Genomic DNA, 18,178 nt, shown 5'->3' on the forward strand with positions numbered 1-18,178 from the left:
TTGAAGTCTTGAGATAGGATGTGTCATATTAAAGCACGACATAAACACTTTATTTTTGCAAGACCAATTTTTGGATTGGCACCGAACACTTGATCTTGTTCGGACGTCAAGTTTTTACTGACGTTTTTTGGTTTTCCAAGCTTATGGCATTTTTAAACTATTTGTGTGTTTTCAGCATAAGTCTTGCAGTGCAACGCCGGACACCTTTAGAGATTCGGCAAAAACATTCTCGGATATTGCTATATATGCATTGGTTTCAAATTGTGTCTTCGGTCAAAAGTTGGGTTGCCAGCTCCCGTGCTTGCCGCCTACGTTCCGCTTTGTTCGGCTAGGTGTGCAAAAGGAGAACCACTGCGATTGTGCTTCCAGCTCGCATGGTTAAGCACCTCAGTGGAGAAAGCCGAAAACTGACTGTCACAACAAGCGTAAACTGGTCAGCGATCCGATGACTATGTTAAATGATGGGCCGTTCATAACATTGGCCGAAGTGTTTATGGCTTGACCTAGGCTGTCGCCGAACACTAACCCGGGGCTAGTAATTGGCCTCCCAACTTTAAGCTCCTATGACTAAGTGAAAGTTATAAAGCCCGCATATCTAATTGCCTCGTTTCCGCTAACACAACCGCCTTCGGGCACCGAGACATCGGCCAATGGTTGTCTTGTTATTGTGGAAACACCCTGCGTAGTATCTACAAAGGGGTAGAAGCCGACAATGAGCCACTTTCAACTGATAAACGGTCGCAACGGAGTCAAAATAAACATAGAATTTGGGAACTTTCCCCGAACTAACTCCTCAATATTTTTCTCCTGCATTAATCGGAGGTGAGGTTTCATGATCATGGTTGGCATGACAACCCAAAGAAAGGAACCGACAGCGGGACTATTTTCTTTGGAAGATGTTTCTCACATTAAACAGTAATACAACATATCTCTCTGCGTACCTTTGTTTATAAAACAGTATGGCCGGATTGCCTTGTTTGTCGTAAATCTTTGCCCTTGTAAAGGCTTTATAAAGTAGGACAAACACTCCTCGGCTACTGGCCAAGGAGGTGGAAGCCGATGGTCGGTCAACAAAGTTTTGTACAATGTGGATCCGAGCATTGATGATGTAAAGTATTTGGATACATAGAATCATTACACATAATTTGTGATTTTACTTTGGATATGGATCCTTAATTCGGTCACCCATGCCCACATTAAGGCTCGGGGGCTACTGGGCTTTGTGCTTATTATTTACAAAAATTAAAGGGGTACATCGATCCCTGACCTGGTGTTGCCACCCGACCAGTGTCTCGGGGGCTACTACATTGACAATCCAATGCAGAAAATTTAAAGTGCAATATAGTTTTCGAGGAGATTATTATCCTCAGGTTGGTCGGCCGCACCCAACCTGAGTCTCGAGGACTTTGCACACCGCGTTTCTATTCCTAAGTATGCTGCCGAGCTGGGAATTGATCCTCAGGCTGATTTTATGAATCGACCCGAGTCTCGGGGGCTACTAGGGTCAGCGGTTTGATTTTTTTCCTTCAGGTGCATCCCAGATATTAGGCCAACACGCACCTTGAGGGCTACTGGCTATACATCTCAGCAGAGATTACATTGCACAATTCGAAATTAAATTCATAAAAATCAGCCCATGGTCAAGGTGGTGCGCTGCCTCGGATACAGTCCGGCGTTGGTGCTCGACTACAATAGACACCCCGGAAGCAGTCCGGCATAAAGCTCGGACGCCAGTGGTTGGCTCCGTAGAAGGCATTTCTGGCATTAAGCTCGGCTAAACTCCCTCGACCTTTTTGAGCCAAGGTGATCTATGACACCTCGGATATAGTCCGGCGTTGGAGCTCGGATACTCTTCGGCGTTGGGGTTTGGATTCAGTCCGGCGTTGGAGCTCGGATACAGTCCGACGTTGGTGCTCGGCTGCAAAAGATACCTCGAATGCAGTCCGGCGTTGGAGCTCGGACGCAAGAGGACACTGCCACCCAGGAACAACTTCAAACCCGAGGTGTGGCATAAAAATAGCAAGGAATTGATAAAGGCCGGAACCTTAAAGGGGCTCCTTGGATACCCGACATGTAAACTCTTCAGATTCACTTTGGCGATCCTCAAGATCGAAGATGGAAAGGTTTGTTGAACTAGTTTTCAAGACCGACGACCGAAGATGAAGAACAGTTCGGAAGAATCGAGGAGCGTCCCCAACTTGAAGACCGGTTCAGGGGGCTACTGATAGTGTCCTGGATTAGGGGGTATTCACCACGTCGTCTCCCGATCAGTTGGATTGGGCAGAGGACCCCGTGGCCGCATACTCATGGGCCAGTTCGGACAACCCCTGCCGCATACAAGGAAGACTCCACAAGACTTGGCGCCCAAGACAAGGACTCTCCTAAACCCTAGGCCTCCGGTGTCTTATATAAACCGAGGACAGGCTAGTCAATAGACAATCTCATATTCATTACTACAATCTCGTGGTAGATCCATGTACTCTATACTACACCCATATGAATACAATCAAAAGCAGCATGTAGGGTATTATCTCATCAAGAGAGCCCGAAGCTGGGTAAAACCCTGTGTCTATGTTACCATCGCTCCAAGACGCCTACCTTAGGACCCCTACTACGAGATACGCCGGATATTGAACCGACACTATGTTTTTGAGGGTTAGGTGATTCTCATGGGCTCGCATCGAGAAAGATATTTCAAGTGTCTATAAGAGGACGACATCAAGTGTTGGTGATCATGGTTGACAAGGGCAAGTTCAAGATGACCATCCCAAAGGATTACATGCTTGAAGCTTGTGGATGATCACATGATGGACAAGTGAAGATGAATACAAAGCAAAGCTTCCCACATTGTATATGGGGGAGAGACTTGAAGACTTCATCAATGTCTTGCCTTCATCTTGAGCCAAGAAGAAACATCAACATCAAGCTCAAGTGAACGGCTCGTGTCAAAGGTATTAGTTCCTTTGACGTTAGTGTTGTGGAGTGATGACCACCAAAGAAACATATACACTCAAGAATGGATTCTCGATAGCTATGTAGTGTAGCTCTTTTATGATTCTTCAGTTATAGGGATCCCGCACTATTAAGAGGGTATCAAAGGGGTTTGTGATGGATTTGCTCAAGTCAACATCTTCTATACACAATTCCACTCATATCCTATATACCAAAGAAAAGCCAAAGCCAAATAGTTTCCCAAAATATATGATCTAACATTTCCATACCTTGCACCCTCCATTTTGGTTTATCTTGGGTGGTTCTCTATGTGAGGACCTGGAGCTTTTCCATAGCTTCAAAATGAGTCCAAGATCATCAAAATCGGAGTCCGGATGTGAAAGTTATGCATGTTTTAGTTTTGGGGTTCATGCTGTTACTTTAGCCGGACGTCCGGTAACGTCCGGAAATCCGGTGCGCCAATCCAGAAGCAAACAGACGGATTTCCGGTACTTATCGGACGTCCGGTGCCCGGACGTCCGGCAAGTGTCGGATGTCCAACAAACCTATTTCGCAAATATCCTGCTACATTCGTCTGACGGCGTGCTACAGCCGTCAGACGTCCAGTGTTCCACCGGACGTCCGGTGCCTGTTTTGCCACCGGACGTCCGACACTTTCCTGAGCAGAATTCCTCCCCAACGGCCACATTTGGGGCCACACTATAAATACCCCTTCACTACTTCGTGGAGGGGTTGAGCAACACAACTATCTTGATCCACACTTGAAGAAAAACTCCCTCTCCTTTCTCCTACCTCAAATCTTAGATCCCGCAGAGATTTGTGAGAGTTCTTGAGAGAGATTCCACTCAAGTGAAGATCCACTCCCTCTCCTTCTCTTGACCAAAGGAATTCGTGATTTGAGCAAGTCTTGAGCATTTCCCCCTTGATCTTGTTACTCTTGGAGGTTGGAGACTCCTAGGCAGTAGGAGTGCTCCGGTGAGGAATCAACTTGTGATTTGTCCCCCGGAAAGTTTGTGAAGGTTTGGAGGCCACCTCAAGGTCTACCACTAGTGGTTGGGAATCGCCTTCATGGTGATATCTCAAGGAGAATAGGTTGAGCCTTCGTGGCGTTGGTGTGCCTTCGTGGTAACATCCACCTCTCTAACGGTGACTAGCTTCCCTCCAAGGAAGTGAACATCGGGATACATCATTGTCTCCGTGACTTCGGTTATCCCTAACCCTAACTCCTGACTTGTGGTTTACCTTGGTCACTTAACCGTGGATTCACTATTCTTGTTGTCCTTATTATATTGTGTTGGTTACCATATCGTAGAGATTATTTAGGCCAACACTTTATAGTCCGCAATTCATACTTCCTACTATTGTTCTATCTTGTGTTTAGTGTGAATTGCTAGCTTGTAACATTCATTTCCATATCTTGTAACATATCTTGTGTAAGCTTGTAGTGCTTACTTGAGTTTGCTTGTATCATTCAATTCCATATATTGTGATACAATTTGTGTAAGCTTGTATTGCCTACTTGTGGGTGTGTGTATTATTCATTTCCATATCTCATGATATACATTGAGTAAGTTTGTGTAACTAACTTGTGCTTACTCATATCCTTATTGTTCTCATCTTGTTTATGCTAAGTTGTTGGTGCACTTAGTGAGCCTAGTATATTTAGGATTTGTGCTTGAAAAGTATCCGCTTAGTTAATTTCCGCATTAGGATATAGCCAAATCCGTAAAAGATTTTAAAACACCTATTCACCCCCCTCTAGGCGACATCGTGGTCCTTTCAGTCCTGTTCATCGGCAGCCAACTGGCTGGGTCGGAACGGAATAAACAGCGCGCGTGTTCATCAGGAGCCAACAGGCTTGGACGGAACAGCCGAAACGAGGTCTGGCGTACCGCAGAACGGAGGAAACGGCCTTCTGTTCGACCGCGTACGGTCGATACGGGGTCCTGTTCATCGGGAAGAGTCTGGCGTACTGCAAAACGGAGGAAACAGACTTCTGTTCGAGTGCCTACGGTCGAAACAGGGTGCTGTTGATCGGGAGGGGTGTGGCGTACCACAAAGCGGAGGAAACGAACTTGTGTTGGGGCGCCTACGGTCAAAACGGGGTCCTGTTCATCGGGAGGGGTGTGGCGTACCGCAAAACAGGACTCCACGGGCTACTGTTCATCCACCGTCGACTTCCTCCAGCCTCCACCTACTACTGTTCATCCACCGCCGACTTCCTCCAGCTTCCACCAGCTACTGTTCATCCATGGGGTCCTGTTCATCCAGCCTCCACGGGGTCCTGTTCAACCAACCCTCCACGGGGTCCCTCCACCGGCTACTATTCATCCACCCCCACCTCCTCGGTCGGGGTCCCGTACATCCAGCGGCAATGACCTCTACTACTACGGGATCCTGTTCATCCAACCCTCACCGGGAACTGTTCATCCAACCCCCACCGGGAACTGTTCATCAAGAGGCAGCTTCGATCGGCTTTAGTTATCAGCAGTAGCGAAGGAATCACTCGGGTTTAGTTAACAGCAAGGGATTGATCGGGGTTCAGTAACGTAGCTAGTGCAATCGCTCGGGTTCACTTAGAGCCCAACGCCTCGCTCGGGTCCAGTTAGAGCGCAACGCCTCGCACACACGCGCGTACGTGTACGAGAGAAACGCGCAAACCTCCGTGCATCGCTCGGCCCGACCACCAACCATAACTGGGAACTCCCCAAAATTTTCCTCACCCTCGCTTCTACCACGATTTTTTCCGTCATGGACGGCCCAAAGAATGTCATGCAGGTCGTCTCCGACCCGCCCAGGACGAAAAGCCCATTTTCTGTCATGATTTTTTGTCATAGAAGTAGGAGCCCACCACATTTACGATGATACCGGGTTTTGTCACAATTATCGTCATAGAAGTGTCATAAGCATGACAAAAAAAATTGTTCGGCCCAAAATGTCATGGATGTGTCTTTTTTTTGTAGTGCAAGGTGCATGACTCGTAAACCTGGACCCGCAGAAGGCATGCGCTGGCGTTCCCCTGGGATAATGAGTGGCGTCTCTCCGAAGAGTCACACCACGCGACGGCGTCGCCACTTGGGTTGCGATGGCATGCCCACACTCAGGCCCCAAGTCTGCCTCCTCCGAGGGACCAAACGAATGCCACCGGGTTTTTTCTCGACGATCAACAGCCCCCGATCATCTGGGTAAACCCGCAGTCCGGAATCCGTTGTGATTTCTTCCAAGGAACAACAAGTCACGATTCAGAAACATATTTCGAGTGCCCCCGCAGCACTCGGACTCAACCGAAGGATCGGTTTGTTCGTCCTACGAAATCTCAACCGATTCGGGGGCTAATGATGTGGTCACCTATTACAGGTAGGGTCAAGGACCCATCATTTGAGACCCACATGGGGCCCATCACCATCATAGGTAGGTCCCTGGACCATGCCAACATTCGGATGCATACATCAGGAAGTCCACTCGGACAGCTCGACGACACTCGGACGACCACACTTCACTCGGCTGATGGACCACCACTCGGGCATAGAAGGCATGAGAACGTCATGGGAGCTGCAACGGTCGAGGAATCCTAAGTCATCCACTAACTAGAGTTAAGACTACCGTTACCTGTAACTGATGTAGTAGAGGCTCATTACACTAGTAACTGACTCATTCAATGTCATTAATTGCCTCGGCGGCGTGGGAGACATGGGGCTGCAGCGCACTGTATAAGCCGCACCCCTCTCCATAGCCATGCAATGTTCAATCTCTGTAACCATACCCATCGAATCAAAGTAAGCCTCAGGGCACGAGACGTAGGGCTTTTACCTCCGCTGAGAGGGGCCTGAACTCGTTAAACACCGTGTGTCACACCTACGCCGTAGCTAGTCTCTGCCCCTTATTCGTACCCATAGTACTCATTTTTAGGATCATAACCCCGACAACCACCGCCGTTCCGGCGGTGCTGAAGAAACCTACCCTACTATTTACACGCATAAGAGCATCTACAGCCGGACCTCTCAAACCCACCTCATACGCCCGGGCGGGCCGCCCGGTCACTGTCCGGTCACGATTTTTTGACCCAGACGGGCCCCTCAAACGACCCTCAAACGCCTGGGCTGATCGGCACCCCCCATATCCAGCCCAAATATAGGGCGGATATGGGGGCGCCCGGGCACGCCCGCCACGTCGCCCTGACAGCATGGCCCCACACGGACTCGTCGGGAAACCCGACGGTCCGACGCCTCGATCGTTGCCGCGGTGTGAACGTCGCGTGGCGCCGCTCCGGCTCCTCGCCCGAGGCCGTAGCCGGCTATTTAAGCCGGCCGGCGTCCCCAGCCCTAGCACATCCACCTCTTCCCTCCCTCCGCCGCCACTCGAGCCCGTTAGCCATGCCCCACGACGCCGATACTACACGATCAAGCACCGTCTCTTCCTCCTTGAACAGGCTCGGATCCGTAGGGAAGCAGGGCTACCTCTGGAACCGGAGGAGGATTCAAGGAGGTGGAGGAGGAGGTGCCGGCGGAGGAGGCGCAGGAGCCGGCGAAGGAGGAAGAGGAGGAGGAGGAGGAGGAGCAGGAGCAGGAGCCGGCAGACGAGGAAGAGGAGGAGGAGCAGGAGCCGACGGAGAAGGCGCCGCTGCTAGATGTGGGGGAGGAGGAGGCACCGACGATGGAGGAGGACGTGGGCGTGTGGCCGGAGCAGCACACCATCCTGAAGTCCATCCGCTCGGAGTCGGCTGCAGAGGCCAGGCGTCACCGTCGGCAACAGATGGAGACGGCGTAGATGGCCCAGGCTCCGGTGCTGGCGACTCATGCCATCTCTGACAACGATGAAATTTGGGTAATATAGAACGTAGTACGTAGCTATATATGGATTTAGGGGATGAATATGAGAGAGCTGTATGTGGAGAAGGAAATATGAGGCGTGCCCGGTCAGTGTACGCGGATGCGCCCGGTCGTGTCCGCGGGCATTTGAAAGGTAGGATTTGCCAAGTCCGGTTATAGATGCCCTAAGGCTCGGATCGGGGTTCCTCCAGCTGAAGAGTGAAGAAGCCGCTGATCCGGATCTGACGGTCCACATTTATGTTTTCAGGTTTTCATAGGTTTTTACATGAGACTTTCTCAAAAAGAAAGAAACATGGCTTTGGCCAGTGGTGTGTTCGATTCCTGCTACACTGTTCCGGCCCCAAGTCGGTCTGGTGAACCCTATTCCTGTGCGTCCTACCGTCTCCAGCTCTGCCGTGTCGATTCCCACTACAAACCCTCCCCCCCGACCAGAACAGAAGAAGAGAACCTTTCGTCTCGGCGGTCCCCCACTGACCCCCGACCCCGAACCCTCGCCGGCCCGCCCGTCCGTCCATGGACTTCGCGGAGCAGGACGTCGACGTCTTCGGCGAGGAATACGACGGCGCCGAGGCCGAGGCCGAGGGCGGAGGCGGCGCCTCCTCCGGCTCCTCCTCCCCCTCCTCATCCTCCTCGTCCTCCGCCGCCGCCTCCTCCTCCTCCTCCAGCGCCGCCTCCAGCGGCCGCAGCAGCAGCCCCGCCGCCGGCGGCGGGGACGAGGACGGCGCCGACGACGGGGACGGCGGCGAGTACGACTCGTTCGACGTCGTGCCCGTCAGGCCCGCCGCCGGGTACGGGGACGAGGAGGAGGAGGCGAGAGATTTGTTCGGCTCCGACAACGAGGAGTACGTCAAGACCCCCGCGCGTAGCAACTACCTAGTTCCAGGTCCGCCTCTCGTTACTGAATCAGCCGCTAGTTTCTTCTGGGCCACGTTGTCTCCTCAGTATTTAGTGAGCAGAATTTCTTAGGAGATTGCTACATAACCCTATCCAGTTTCTGTGTGATTGGCTGGTTCTGTTGCTCGTGGGGCTCTGGGAGCTGCAGTGAGCGTTTGGTCTGTGGCAGAATTAACCCTCTCGCTCCAGTACACGAGATGAACTCTTCTTGCTGCAGACTTGTGTTTGAATCGTTGTTCCAACTTTCAGCGGTGTATGTCAGGCTAAGTAGAGCATAATGTTGGATTAAATTCTCTGCTAGCATCTACTGGTTCTTGCTTGAACTTGTAGGGTCAGAGAGACTTTGAGTTACAAAGGCATTAAGCAGAAGTACTGAAGAGAGTAGAAGAACGAACCATGAAACCATATATATAACTGGGTCGCCGTGAGTTGGAAAGATACATTCGACTATCTTCATGTCCTTTTTGGGTTGAAACTAGACAAGTATACTAAAGAACGGCAATCTGTAAATAACTAAAATTCGAACTTAATTCTGCAGTAAATTACAACTACGAATAAGGCTGAATCTAATCTCATTCTGTTTCCCAAACAAACTTGATCACAGTTTCTTCCACAATACCATCTCACTAGACTACGATAGGTATAAAGGTTTAAAAATCGAACATAATGATCAGCACTGAAAATGAGACTGTATTTCCAAGCTTTGTGCGTATCTAGCCTAAATCATGCTCATGCTTTGTGTGTATCTAACTGAAATCTGCGCACACTCAACCCATATATACTCCATTAGTGATACATAACGCCCATGCTTTTTGGCGGAGAATGTGATGACTGGATTGTTTCCCTTGCCTGGATACTCGATATTCTGGGGACTTGGTAGCTAGTGCTTTGAAAAGGTCCGGTGTATCTAGGTTGGGAGATAAGGCATTAACACCCTCTTATATTTTGTGCCTCTCTTTATAGTGCTGCCCCCGATACGGAACACCAACAATTTTTCTCGAGGAGGACGAGGTGGCAGGGGCCCACCTCTTCTTCCAAGGCCAGGAGGCCATCCAGGAGGACGAAATAATTTTGGCCACGGCGGGAGGTTTTCATATGGAAATGGGCGTAACGTTGAAGGTTTTGTTTCAGAAATGAAACTTAACAAGAGTGAAGAAACTTTATCTAGGAAAGCGGTTGCTTTTCAGGAGGTGCATAACAGTACCATGTTCTTTTGATTTTCGTTTGATGTATTTGTTCTCTGAAGGGCTATCCTTTGTTACCTCATGCAGCCATGTGAGATCGCATGCTACAGCCGTGTTGAGGGTGGGGATGTATATTTTGATGATCGCAGCTTGGTAAGATCTCAGAGTTGTTGATTATCAATTTCATTATCTATCGAGTGTGAACCTTTGATTTCTGAATACACGTTTTTTCTAAAGAAAGTTTGCCCTAAAAGTTGGCTGTTGTACTAAACATCCTTTTTTGTAGAGGCTTTTCAAACGTAATATTTGTGACTATGCTGGTGAAGATCTCAATAAAGGATTTGAAACGTTTATAGAGAAAAGAGGTACTTCCTTTCTGAAGTTATGTTTGTTGTTTCTACATTCTAGTTAATACTATCAACTCGATTAATGTAGAATATATTATCTGTGTTATTGTTATTACCTGAAAATTGTTCCCTACAAACTCTGTTTCAGTTGTCGCATAATAACGTACACACATTTGTATGGAGATCTTGATAGCATGGGACCTTTCCCTTACTCTATATGGTAGAGCCAACTGTTTTGTATGGCAGGTGGGTCTTGAAACCTTAAGTGAACCACTTATAAGGCATCTACATAGATAAACATTCTTCATAGTGAGTTTGCGCTATTGTACTATATTTCAGCTGAGGTATTGCATCTGTGTTTTTCGTAAGATTGGATAATTTTTTTTGCATATAAGGAAGGATGTGAAAGAAAATAAATCTTGAAGAATGAACAGACTAACTGTTTCCAATACACAATGGGAAAGGAATGAAATTATTGAAGTTAATTCCGAAATTTATTTCTTGAACAGTAGGATCCAGGGAGATAATAATTCAATTATTTGGAAATTTTTCTTCCTCTTGAATTCGTTTTTATCTGAGAGCATTCATTCATGGTTAATGTGGTGTAATGCCAGATTTGGGTTCTCAAGGATTTGGCGATCTTCTTGCATGCATAAGAAATTCAAATCTACCTCTTCAGAATATACATTTTGTGGTAAAATGCATTATTGCCAACTTCATATTTGTTATTTTGGTATGCTATGCTTGGAATTTCTGATCATGTATACGCTCCTCTTGCAGACGTATCGCAACAACCTTAACAAGGTATGGTCCTCTCAGTGCAGACTATTTAAATCATATTTTTTTCTTTTCCATTGCTGCAACTTATGTTTGTCCATGTACAAGAATCAGATAGTTATCCTTACAGCTTACCATGTTTTTTGTATCTAGTTTAATCGAATGACAGATGCATATATATTTTGCAGGACACTGTAATAAAAGTGTTTTTTGTGTAATTTCTTTTACTATGCTTGTATGCTGACAGAGTCTATGTGACTATTTGTGATTGTCAGATATTGGCCACGGCTTATCTAAAAGATCCATGGAAGATGGGTGTGCACAAAAGAAACGGTGTTGTATACCTTGATGTCCATAAGCTCCCTGAAAGACCACAGAGCGAGATTGAGCGCAGGAGGTGACCCCCCCCCCCCCTTCTTCCCCCCTGGCGTTCTTGCTGACAATAGGAAGAGTTACAAAGGAAATAGTGTTATGGTAATCGTACCTACGCAGGGGGTATTTTGTTAAGTTTGATGTTTCATGGTGCTCTCTCTCTCTCTCTCTCTGGCATTAGGAAGATTGAGTTACAAAGAAAATAGTCGGAATTTAGTCTGCTGAATATGGTGATGCTTTGAGTTTGTAATTAGTTCTTATAGGAATTGTGATAGCCCAAGGGTAATCTTTCCAATTTGAGTTGTTTACGCTGATTTAATTTGGCATTTTTCTGATCTTATATCATGTAATAAAATATACTCCCTCCGTCCCATAATATAAGAACGTTTCTGACACTACTGTAGTGTCAAACACGCTCTTATATTATGGGACGGAGGGAGTAGTTGTCTAAAATGTTAGTATCTCTGGGAAGCTTGGAAATGTGTGAAGGGCCGCATGTCATTCTTGTCATTTGCCTGTTAAATTAGCTGGTGCCTTGATGTTTGTAATCATATTCGGAATTGTCATCACTACAGCGGATGAATTTCTAGTGAATATCAATTTGATACCTTTTCTTCCTGGTGCCTATGCTTGATCCTCAGATGCTTTTGGGGCTATTCTTTTGAAAATCTTGCCACTGAGAACTCCATTGATGAAGACGGAAGCGGCATTGATGCAAATGTAGAGTATTGTTCTGTAATAAAGACTAAATTGGGCGCGCATCGCATTGTCATGGGTGCTGAGATGGACTGCTGTGATTCAACCGACGATGGTAGGCGGTTCTATGTGGAGTTAAAAACAAGCAGAGAGGTCCTTCTTCTTTTCCATGAGCTTTGAGTGTTCTGATACCACATATATTCAATCTAGTCACCATTCTGAATTTTGTAACAGCTGGAGTATCATACGGTGGAAAAATTTGAGAGAGAGAAGTTACTTAGGTTTTGGGTAATTTCTTGTCCTCTTATTTTTGTGGCTAATTGCATGTCACCATTTTTTTTATCGTAGCTATCATTTGCAACTTCTTATTCTGTTCTCTTCCACAGCGTGAAATTCTATATTGAAACTGTGCTCCATATCATCTTAGAACAGTTCCTTTTATGAAGTTTCTTAGATTTTTCATTGACTCCCTTAAGTTCTGAGGATGACTTGTTTCTTATATGCGGGGACTGTGGATATATGCTAACAACTTTACATGGAGATCTTGTTATGATTCCCTCTGCGATCACAACTTCAGCTTCATAGTATTTTATCTTCAGAAGTCATATCTTCTATATAGCTTGAAACATTAACTTTTACTTTACTAAATATTACAGATTCAATCATTCCTTGCTGGCGTGTCGTATGTTGTCGTGGGATTCAGGTAGTATTCAATCATCACGGCATTCTTTGTTAGTACTTCAAGCTTCCTGTCAGAGAATAAATCCTAAGTCCTTAACATGAGATGGTTTTCAAGAGTCTTTATGGTTGTCATATGTAAGGATTATGGTATGGGTAATTCCTATACTATTGCTGTCAATTAGATACAGAAGGAAACCCATTTCGTGTATATTTCGAATTGTGATGCTTATCTGAATTCTTCATTGGGTTCTCAGCCCCATACTCTCGATTTGAATGCACCATGCATCAGAGCTTTAGTATGTATCAAATTATCTATTAAAACAGGCCTAATGATACATAACTTTTTTGAGTTCGTAGTTCCTTCAGTTTAATTTGTTTGACCACTTTTCAAGCATTTTGTTCAAACCTTTATGCTTACTGTTAGTGGTATGAACATATCTCACCCAGTATGGTCTTCTGTTCTACACATTTAACACACTGCATGCTACATAACCTGTGGTATTTGCTTAATAATGAGGCATTCAACCAGAAAGACATTCAAATTCCAATCCTCTAACATTGGCTATATGGTTGATACAATTAGGAAGGGGAGTACAATTACCTTTTCTATCTGACTCTGTTCAGTGTTGTTTGCGATGTGTAGATGGATTGGCTGTAATGTTCAAAATTGGTTTTAACTTGATCAAGTTACACTCCTCTCTTTCTGGCTTTGCAGGAATGATGCTGGTGTACTTATACGAACTGAGAGACTAAGAACTAAAGATATCACACAAAAAGTGAAAGCAAAGAACTACTGGCAGGTATACTAAATTAATTCCGTGTTGTTTATTCACAACAGTGGAGTCTGATATGTAAGGAAGAACATGAGTGTGTGAGTATAATATTAGGACTTAGAAGAGCATAATAACATATATAAAAAAGTCGAATAACTGGTTTGTCTTACCAAATCTTAAATAATAGTGGAAAGGAGTGTACACTTACCATTACTCTGATGCCGCATTCCCTTTTTCTGTTTTGACGCGTAGGATAACTAATAACTACCCTCTTTTGTAGGAGTACCAAATTACTTGCTATTCAACATATGTGACTAGCTTAATTTTAATCAAATATATGGTTTTTAATTACTTTCTTGCACTTCCCACTGTAATATTCAGGGTGGTGTCTGCTTGGCCTTTGCTGACGAGGTTTTATGCTGGCTGTATGGCACTGTCAAAGAAAGTGAGAATTCCTTCACCACTTTTACTAGATGCATCTTCACCTTCCTCTCTCAAAAATATGCACTTGTTGCCATTCATAATCCTGAGTACTTGTCTTCATGTGCGTGACATCGTTTGCCCCATCTCTTGCAGATGAAGACTACGTTCTGCAATTTGCACACCCGTTCCATCGATTGGAACTATTAAAAGCCCAATCTCCGTGCCCCGATGCAATAACTCTGCATGTGGAACAGCTCACTGGTGCAACAAACTAGATCTGTTCCCAAGCAAAGCTTTGGCGCTGATGTTTCGCTAAACGGACAGTTTTGACGGACCTTACATAGCAGCGTTGCATCTTAGAATGGTTTGAGCTATAGTTCGAGGGGCTGATGCAGATGCATAAGAGACTGACGGCGTCATGCTATATGGTCGGTCGGTAACTGGGGGCAGTACGGTCACGGTTTGCTCTTTGTCCAAAGAGGTTTTGAAGCCATCGAACACTGTATTTCTTCTGTAATACCAAGTTATAAATTAGGGAAGTGCAGAGTTACACTGCCACTGTAACAGTTCATCGCTCAAGGCACCAATGATGTGTAACTTTTGTACCAATGATGATATTGAATTTTAGAGACGTAACATGTCAAGAACACCCCTTGGAGTTATGTAAACTAGCGGTATATGCTAAGAGTTTCTTTTCGAACAGGGCGTTTTGGCTCCCGGGCTCAGATGAGCCCGGGAGTGAACAGTAAATTCGCCAAAAAGAGTAAGAAATTCAGAAAATTTCATTTTTCTTGTGGTGAAATATGCTTGAGTTCGTGATGTACGTGCAAAAGTTCAGAGCATTTAAACATCTGACGAGCTCTCGGCAACGAAGACAAATTTGAGATATGAGAAAAAGTTTACTATTTTGCACTGTTTGGACTTGATTTTATTTTTTCATGAAAGCTACTCAGTTGTCTGAATGAGCTGGAAACTGGCATGGACATAACATACTCAAGCATCTTCCAACACAAAAATTTATTGTTTAGAGGGTGTTGATGAGCTCAGGAGCTGAATTGGATATTTGTTTCTTTTTAGCTTATTATGGAGAACATCTGATACGGCATGGTTGGTTCATGGTTTTTTTTGCCGACGAATCGGTCGGAGGCCTGGAGCACTGCGTTTTCATTTTTAGATCGAAAGTAGGGTTTATGAGTGTTTAAAGGGAAACTCATCAAAACCCATGAGATGTGGTTGTTCCATGTTCTTGATCTGTTTTCTCAACAAAGTCGTGGCGGGGGGCGGCAGCGTCGATTTGGTGTGGATTTAGCCGGCAGCAGAGTCGGGCGGGTAGGGGCTGGTCACGCGGAAGGGAAAGGAACGGCGGCGGTTGGCACGCGACCAGCTTTTTTACATCTTCTGTAGGTGGAGATGCAAATTTACACCGCGAGGTGTTAAAGCTCACGGAGATTTAATTTTTTTTACGTCTACATGTCCTGTTGGAGAGGGGTTTTTAGGCCTCGAAGATACAAAAGTTAGTTATTTTTGCATCTACATCTTCTACTGGAGATGCTTTTAGATACTTGTGACTAGACACATAAGACGTCAAACATGTTTAATGACGGTTGACTGTTTACAACCACCTCCACATCAATTTCAAATGTTTGATGAAGGATCAGTGTTGAAGATGGTCGCTCATAAAAGAAGCAACTGAGGGAGTGGTAGAAAACAACATCATTCAGTCGTTCGAGAAATAGACGCTCCAAGAAGAAAAAAATCATAAAGTGACGCATAGTTAAAGACACCAGTGACATCTGACCGGAAGACAAAGAACAAATAAGAGAAGCCGGTGTAATAAGCAAAACCAATTAGATGCTCCAAATGACGTCGCGACTAGCCTACCACTACTTCGTGCCTGCTTGAGTTGACAAGCAAATCAATGGCGGACACAGTCTGCTCTGCCGTCGCCGGTGAGGCAGTGCAAAGATTATCTTTGCTTTTATCAGGAGAAGGCGAGACCGGCGAGATGAAGGTGGATCGAGTAGAAATGGCCGTGCTCAAGCTCGAGACCATCATCGCCATGTCCGAAGACTGGCAGGTCACGCACACCCCGCTACTCCGTTGGAAGGCCAAGTTGAAGCGTGTGATCAAGGAAGGCAAAGGCATCATCCGCTCCAACAAAAGAAACACCGGTACCTTGGAGGAGCTGGGGATGGCGCGAAGCAGCTCCTTCCCACGGCGCGTGGCGCGAGCAGCCAAGCGGTTCATGCCGTTCAGCCGGGGCACAGCTCCCGGCGACGATCTGACCGACTCCGCGGTGCGGAGGTTCGAGAGGATAGCCGACGGCGCCGACGGCTTCTTCGAGCTCGTCAGGTGCGGCGGCCGTCCCAAGACCCTCATGTTCCTCCCGTCGTTCGCGCGGTCGTTGGCGTCTGGGGAAGCGGCTGAACTATCGCTCAGGATGGAGGGCGGCACCGCGGTGATGCTGCTCCAGCCATGGTGGCTTGAGCTCGAAGGAGGCGACGGGACGACGGCGGCGGCGGCGTGCCTGTGGATGTCCTACGAGCACGACGTGGCGTGGGAGAAGAACTTCAAGATGATGGCGGCGTTCCGTGTCTCCGAGTCCCTGGATACCACGAGGGTCGCCGCGAGCTGCGTCGAGCTCCTGCCGCCCCAGTTCGGCGCTGCCCGTGAGGCCATGAAGGATCTTCTCGCCGAGATGGCCGTCCACGGAAGGAACTCCCCTGCTCCGTCTGCCATGTACCCGTCCTTCGTTCGCGCCGTCCAACGCTGCCACCGCTACGGCTTCGAGCCGACGCGGCCCCGCGCCGCGCCACGGTCGCGGTTGCCCGCTGAGGTCCTGATGGCGTGCGCCCACTTCTACATCCCCCCGCTCCAGAATTCATCTGGTTTGCCCTTGGAGCTGGTCTGGCACAGCTCCCCGATTTACCTGCCTAAGAAGCTCTCGGAGCAGCACGAGCACGTCGAGCCGGAGCAGATACGCGCCGGCCTGTTGCCGACGACGGCAGATGGGCTTTCCTACCACGACGAGGCAGGAGGATCATTCGAGCGCGGGAGGCAATGGTGGTGTCCGCACAGCTCGACGCGCCTGTCAGTGGTGCCGGTGTCTTCACCGCCCAAATCTGTTGTGCAGTGGTGCAAGGGAAGTTGGACATTTCGCGGGAAATAAAGCTCTGTGCCATCTAGACATCTAGTACCAGTGTCCTTTTTTTTTTGAGAGTCAGTGCCCTTTTTTTAGGAGTATACTATATCCAGTACCAGTGTCAGATGCATGAGGTCCAAAATAGTTTCTAGCTATGCAACTTTTGTGCCATATAAATATACAATTCACATTTTATTGCTAATTGGTCAAACTTCGATCTTCAAATGCGCCGGCACATCACATGAGAGTGTTGCTAAATGGAGTAGATTTCCATATAAGTTGTGTGCTCGGACCTCACAATGGGAGTAACATAGGTAGTAACATCACACATATCTAGATAAAAAAGATGATGTGGTAAGCAATAAATGAAGAAAAAAGGCATGTGGTAATATAGCTAGTTACTACTAGTATGAGGCTGGTCATAGTGGGGAGTAACTTAGACTAGTGTTATGCATATGACACTAGTCTAAGTTATTACCTTCATAATGCAAAGTAACATAATAGTAGTATCATAGATGACTTCATTTATTAGCTCGTAAACTCATCTTGTCTTGGAAAGTGCTATGTTACAGTAACATATTATGTTACCACCTCTTATTAATTACTTGCCACATAAGCAGAATTTTCTCGAAATGCGCTATGTTACTAGTTAAGTTACTCCCACTATGACTAGCCTGAGTAACATCACACATATCAACGCAAGATGAGTCTATAGCCTAATAAATGAGGTGTTGCATGTTACCACACATATGTTACTTCCCACTGTAGAGGTAGTAACATAGAGTAGTAACATGGGCATGTTACTTCTCTATGTTACTATCCATTATGGCTAGTCTAAAAAAATATGCATCTTTGAAGAGTATTGCCTCTAATCTCGTACCGTGTACACACAAGAATTTGACTAGCTAAATTTTAATTAAATATATGGTTTTTAATTACTTTCTTGCACTTCCCACTGTAATATTCAGGGTGGTGTCTGCTTGGCCTTTGCTGACGAGGTTTTATGCTGGCTGTATGGCACTCTCAAAGAAAGTGAGAATTCCTTCATCGCTCTTACTCGATGCATCTTCACCTTCCTCTCTCATAAATATGCACTTGTTGCCATTCA

At 46.5% G+C, this 18,178-nt stretch overlaps 1 protein-coding gene across 1 annotated transcript; it reads left to right on the plus strand.

Annotated features, from left to right (window-relative positions):
• The first annotated feature begins 8,107 nt into the window (after positions 1-8,107).
• LOC109742523 (NAD-capped RNA hydrolase DXO1) lies at positions 8,108-14,628 on the plus strand. Its single transcript, XM_020301616.4, has 13 exons — positions 8,108-8,664; positions 9,639-9,865; positions 9,947-10,012; positions 10,146-10,224; positions 10,821-10,900; positions 10,987-11,010; positions 11,259-11,380; positions 11,997-12,204; positions 12,286-12,339; positions 12,708-12,754; positions 13,448-13,532; positions 13,887-13,950; positions 14,082-14,628. The coding sequence occupies exons 1-13, from the start codon at positions 8,295-8,297 to the stop codon at positions 14,201-14,203; spliced, it is 1,548 nt and encodes a 515-aa protein (XP_020157205.1). The 5' UTR covers positions 8,108-8,294; the 3' UTR covers positions 14,204-14,628.
• The last annotated feature ends 3,550 nt before the right edge of the window (positions 14,629-18,178 follow it).

This window comes from Aegilops tauschii, chromosome 1, assembly GCF_002575655.3.
Source record: "Aegilops tauschii subsp. strangulata cultivar AL8/78 chromosome 1, Aet v6.0, whole genome shotgun sequence".
Classification (NCBI taxonomy): Eukaryota; Viridiplantae; Streptophyta; class Magnoliopsida; order Poales; family Poaceae; genus Aegilops; species Aegilops tauschii.